A 6,444-nucleotide genomic window follows, 5' to 3' on the forward strand; every position below is an offset into this window, starting at 1 on the left:
CTACATCTCTATTTTATAAAGTAAATTAATGACTCAAATGCTGCCATAACTCATCATTCTTCACAACCAGGGGTATATATACAGGTAACAATCTCACATATGAAATGAAACAAAAAAAAAAACCCAAAACAAAACAAAACATAAAATTTAATTTTATATTTTTTTTTTCAAGAGATAAAAATACAATCCAAATTTATTTATAAATCATCATCTCCATATAAAATTCTAAAAATGTAAAAACATTTAAATATAAAATACACCAAACCTTATTTATAATTATCACAAACCTAAATCACAAAAAAAAACCCCCAAAAAAACCTTAATTATAAACTATATATATATTTTAATACAAATATACAACAAAGAAAACCTGATACCTTCTACACCGCCTGCGCTTGCATCTCATCTCGGCGGGCACTTGTCGCCGGAGTCACAGCGGCGCTCATCGGCAACGTCAGCGTATCCCCGGAGGAAACCACATCATCTCCGGCGAGCTCCATCTCCGCGAACCCCCTCACGAACGCCGTGAACTGAGGCCAGTGCTCCGGCGAGAAGAACTCCACCCCCATCCTCTGATACGTGAACGTCTTCACCGCCGACGAAGACATCAAACACTTCTTGATCCTACCAAACCCGCCGGCGCCGTAGTTCTCTCCGGTCACCGGAACACCATGCCGCTCGCACGCCGCCAAGATCTCCGCCATCACACTCTCCGGGCTTGACGATGTGTTCCGCTTCTCCTCGTCGGACATCTCCATTCCCGGCACCACAACGCCGCATGAGTTCTTCGCGAACATTCGCGCGATCGCGTCGTAGTCACGGTACCCGGCCATGAGCTCTGCCGGGCGCGCTCGGCTCCGGTGCCACGCATCGACGAGCGCGATCTTCCCGGAGATTCTCACAGGCAAAACGTCGAACACCTTGGACGCGATCGAGAGAACCCGATCTCCATGAGCGAGGAGAAGATCAGTGTACCAAGAGATGAAGAACTGACCGTACGATGACTCCCAGGACCCACCGTGGTCTTTGAAGAACCCGCCGTTCTCCGGCGACTGGTTGTACGCCGGCGCATCGTGAGGGCCGGCGAGCCCCCAAAGTGGCTGCCCGGATTTCTCTGCGTGACGCTTTAGATCTGCAAGCATGTACTTATCGTAGCATTGGAATTCTCCGACGCCGACGCCGACGCCGGCCGTCTTCGATCTAGCATCCTTCGCCGGGATCGATGGGTACCGGAGCTCGCCGTCCGGTCCTAGACCGATCATCACATCCTGAAATCCAAGAAACCGTTCAGATCGGAAGAGATCGAGAAGAAGATGAAGAAGCAAAAGAATGAACCTAAAAACTCATCGATCGAATACCGTGATGACGGAACCGAAGAGATCGGAGAAGGAATCGCGGAAGCTTGAGAAGAAGGCCTCAAAGGCTTGCAATGGAGTCTTGCCGGAGAGGACGGGGAGCTCGTCGGCGGCGAAGGAGAGGCACCCCTCGCGGCGGCGGCCAGATCGGTCGGTGATGAAGAGATCGGGATCGGAGTCGGAAACGCGTTTCAGCCATTCAGGAAGAGGGAAACGAGGAAACGGGGATGGGTAGAGGTTAAGGGAAACGCGAAGATGGAGACCAGCTTCACGAACCATTTGGGCTAGAGTGACGTAAGCGGTCCAATCGAACCGGTCGATCGAATCGGGTTGAACCGGAGCCCAGTGAACCGGGAGGTCGACCCCATCGGCTCCCAATAGTTTGAGTGCTTTGAGACCCGCTGCGATTGCTTTGCCGTGGTTCACTGTTTTGCAGTCTGAGACCGAGTCGATTGGTAAACCCACAAATAACCGAACCGGCCTGGTTTGGTTCTGAACCGAAGATAAACCACATATTAATTAAAAAAATAAATCACTTTTTAATGTATATATATATATAAACAAAGCGCTAACGAAAAGTATATATTATCTTGATTTAACAAATATTTTATTGATAATTTGTAATTTCATATTATTATATTATAATTAAATAATTATAATTTGTAGATAATATATAATAAAAATATTATATGATAAAACATGTGTTAAATAACAAAAATATATAAATGTATAAAAAAATGTTAAATATTACTATTAGCACAGTTAGACGTTGGAACTAGATATGAGATATTCAAAATATAGGTAGAAAGGTCAGACAACAAAGTAAGAATAGAAGTAGTATTAATATATATATGTGTTATTATTTTATTAAAAAATAATTTTTTAATATAATATTTGTGATCAAGATAATTTAAATATTTTTATTTGTTCATTCTTATAGATCTATAATAATAAATGTATAAGAGATAATTCAAATTTCTTTTACGTCAAGCCGTCAAGGGTCTGGGCAAACAAGTTTTTCGAAATTTTTAAAAATATTATTTTATTAAAAAGAAGCCAATAATTTTCTCTTCCTCGGAGCTGGTCCAGCCACACTTGTTCAACTTATTTTAAAAATAAAAATTTTTTTAAAAAAAACTGATTACCTAACTGATTTATAAAAAAATATTAAAAATTTCAATATATATTTTTTCCGCACCACATAATTTTATTTTATATTTTTTCATAGATTTAAAGTTTTAGCCACATAAAAACTATGCAAAATTTCAAGATTTCACATGATTATGCATAAAATATATAAAAACATTGAAAAAAAATAAATTAAAAGGGGGAAAGGTACCGGTTGAGAAATGGACGGCGAGGATTGCTTCTCATCAACGCCAATCTCTGATCGGACAACCTTAACACCGGCGCACCTCCGCTTGAAAGTTGTGGTACAAAACCCAACTCGGTTTGAGCTGTAGATAAGCTTGGTCGAGCTAACTGAACCGGCGCCGGTTCGGACCGGAAATAGTTCCGGCTTGGTGAGCCCTGCTTGTCGGTGAATCATGGAAATCTCCATTAGAGAGGAAGAGAGGAAGTGAGAAAGAGAGCAAGAGCGAAGAAGATGGTTTGAGAATTAGGGATTGAAGGAGGGGAGTATAAGAAAAGGGGGAGAATGGATTTGGATTAAAGTGGAAAAAGGTACCGCCACGTGGCAGTCATTCCGGGCCGCGAAATTTAATTTTTAAATTTGATTTTAATTTTTTTATATACTAATTTACTAATTTACCCCTGTATGTTTAATTGAAATTCAAAGTTTTGGTTTTTTATTTATTAACAAATATTATTTAAACTAAAATAAAGGGTTAAAAGGTACCTTTTTTTTTTTTATTTGTTCCATTTTAGAGATTATTTTTATTATTTTTAAGTTGTAAATTTAGAAAATTTAAGAAGAATTAAATATTATTTTTTAAAATTTATCCTTTACATTTATATTTAATGTATTTTATAATTTTTCATAAAATATATTTAACTACACATTTTATTAAATCATATTTTAGATAAAAATTATTTTTAAAAAAATAATATAATTTTTTATAAATTTTAGATTATCAACCAATATCAATCGTGAATTAGTTAAAATTGATAAATAAAAAAAATCGGATAAATTAACTAATCTAGATTTTTTTTTTAAAGGAGACAAATCATGATTAATTAAAAAATGTTTATCTTGCATAGAGTTAATACCTCATGCACCTTCATTTTGAGTTATTGAGATCCGCATAAAAAGTCCAAATTTCCATAGAGTTATTTTCTCTATATGAGTTTTGAAACTGCGACTGTCATCTTTTTCATCATCTAGCTGCTGCCTACTTGAACTAGGTGACATTGGTCTTAATTTAGATTCATTCAAGAAAATAACACAACGATATTTATTTTTTGCAGGATATTTAAAAATTTAAAATTCATTTTTATTAAATTTTTAATAAATTGTATTTTTTTAATTTATTAGTTTGATAAGGGAGAGTGATGTACAAGGGTAATTTGGTAATTATACGGGACAACTTGGAATTTGTGGATACCGGGAAGGCATTAGGGATGTGGAGAATGGGAGGCTTTAATGAGGACACGTGGCGGTTGTCTAACGATCATTACGAGCGATGAATGCGGACAGCTTTGCTGAGGGCGGCAAATGGATCCGCTGTGATATAATTACTATACACCCAATAGAAATTGGACACGTAGTTGTCTCTCGTGGCGGTGGTGGCTTTCTGGTGGATTCAAAGGCATTTGCTGTTCGGAGGTTGAGTAGCTGATCGGGAGAGCGAGTGGCGGAAAGGATGGGACACGTGTATCACTGTGGTTGGTTGATGACATCTCACCTTTACGCGGGTTTGACGTGGATTGATCACCTGGAATCTTTGGTCGTATTCTGTGGGCCCAAATTAAGACACGTTTCTTTTTGGAATTTATATAATTATTATTTATATTAATTTAAATTTTTAAAAATAAAAATGTAATAATAAATGATGCATTAATATTAGTTTATCTATTTACATAGATTTATATAAGCTTTTCCATAATTATTTATTTAATCATTATTTATAGAGGTTAAAATAACCTAATAAATATAGTCAAAAAATTAGAAAAATATTATAGTATAAAAATGAATTATTATTGACTGTCATAATATAAAAAATATCTTCAATTATTTGTTATTATTATTATTTATAATAACTTTTAGAAATGGATGAATACCTACCAATACTACTTTTGGTTTGAGTGCACTACTGAAACTCTTTTTTTTTGTGAAAAATAAAAAAAAATAAATTGGGAAAACTGTTAAATTGTCGGTTTAGCACAAATAATTAAAATAAAATATTTCTTGCGTAACTTTTTTGAACTTGCTTATTTATTTATTTTTTTAAATTAAATTTTGACATTCTAGATAATCATTACCCTCACCTAGATAAGCATTGCTTTTTATTAAAAAATATTTTATCCAAAAATATTTTTGTATTTATTTATTTATTTATTTAATGGATAAAACATATTTTTTAATCAGAATCTAAATTTTATCACAGAAAGGTTTTTGAGTGTGAACATTATACTAGTTGCGTCTAACAAGAACAATTTATGTTTTGAAAGTAAGTTTTAAAATGATTACATTCGTATGATTAGATAAATAATTTTATAATTTCTACACGCAATATAATATATATAGACAAATCATTTTTATTTTTATTTTTTAAAATATGGATAAGTTATTGAATTACGTGAACCCATTCTACTTTCTTAATTCTTTCCCTTTTTAAAATGCATTCAAATCCAAGCATTTGCATGGATAAAATATGTTTATCTCTGTTTATGGATATTGATTCATTTATGGAAGTGATATCTTTCTTGGATGTTTGCTTTGTTTTGGTAAATTACATGAGAATTAAAAAAAAAAAAATTGTTGTTGAACTATTTCTATCATGCTTAATTGTGAATAAATAAATATTTATTTAAATTACAAATCCAATTTAGTCCCACATTTTCCAATTGAAGGAGAAGAAGAGTCCATAGGCATATATATATATATATATATAGGAGAATAATTCCACTTTATCATACCAGTTTTAGAGATGTGGATCCCCCGCTGTATACATCATTAGTGCTCTCATTGAGAGTAGGCAGTGTAGGGCTAGTTGAGTAACTGACTAGTAAAGGGATAAACTAAGAAAGCCCCAGTGAAATACTATTGAAGTGTGGACCTCCGTTGTATGTATCATTAACCCTGTCATCATAATGATGCTGCATTTGAACTCGCCAAGTGAATATTAGTTGTTCAGTTTATGAGTAGAGTTCATAATTATATTGATTTCACTGTATTCTATATGCTTCATTTTTTTTTTTTATTTCTTTCATTGTTTGGAGCCCCTGGAAATGCCAAGATTACTATGAATTTTTTCTATTTGTACATGACATTTATTTCTGGTTATTTTTGGTTAATTCTGACACATGAATAATATGGATATATATATATATATATGAGGCTGCAGAAAATACTCTAGTAGAACCAAGACTTATTGATGGGTAGAGACTGTCGATTTGAGGGCATTGCCCAGTAGCACTGCCCTGCCAATAAAAATCGGACGGGTCGGGTTGAGTCTTTTATAGGCCACCTGAGGCGGGTCTAAATGAGCCAACCCGCACGGGCCGTGAGTTGGGCGAGGGCGGGCCGTGGGTTGAGGCGGGTCAGCCCATGCTGCCCACCTCTAATTTATATATAATATATTTTTATAATATATATATATATATATTGATATTGAAATATTATTAAGGATTTAAATTAAAAAAAATAAATAAATAATTTTTAATGAAGTTTTAATATGCATTTAATTATGTTTTTAAAAAGAAATATGGAGATAACAAAAACATTTTTAATGACTCATTGATTTTTGATGAATATTATGATTAGTAATGGATGTTTTTATTTTTGTCTTTTATTAATTTTCTAAATTTTTGTTGATTAGTAATGGATGAATGTTATAACCCTGTAATAGATGTTTTATTTTTGTGGTTTGTTGTAATTTTGTTGATTGTAAATTTATAATAGTGTTTT

General features: G+C 34.2%; 1 protein-coding gene across 1 annotated transcript; it reads right to left on the reverse strand.

Annotated features, from left to right (window-relative positions):
* Positions 1-262: 262 nt before the first annotated feature.
* LOC120274009 (inactive beta-amylase 9) lies at positions 263-2,984 on the reverse strand. The gene is made up of 3 exons (XM_039280753.1): positions 2,695-2,984; positions 1,359-1,847; positions 263-1,268 (listed from the first exon to the last, which is right to left on the reverse strand). Exons 1-3 carry the CDS (start codon positions 2,914-2,916, stop codon positions 381-383), a joined length of 1,599 nt encoding a protein of 532 aa, XP_039136687.1. The 5' UTR covers positions 2,917-2,984; the 3' UTR covers positions 263-380.
* Between the last annotated feature and the right edge of the window lie 3,460 nt (positions 2,985-6,444).

The sequence above is a fragment of the Dioscorea cayenensis genome, chromosome 12 (genome assembly GCF_009730915.1).
Source record: "Dioscorea cayenensis subsp. rotundata cultivar TDr96_F1 chromosome 12, TDr96_F1_v2_PseudoChromosome.rev07_lg8_w22 25.fasta, whole genome shotgun sequence".
In the NCBI taxonomy this organism is placed as follows: Eukaryota; Viridiplantae; Streptophyta; class Magnoliopsida; order Dioscoreales; family Dioscoreaceae; genus Dioscorea; species Dioscorea cayenensis.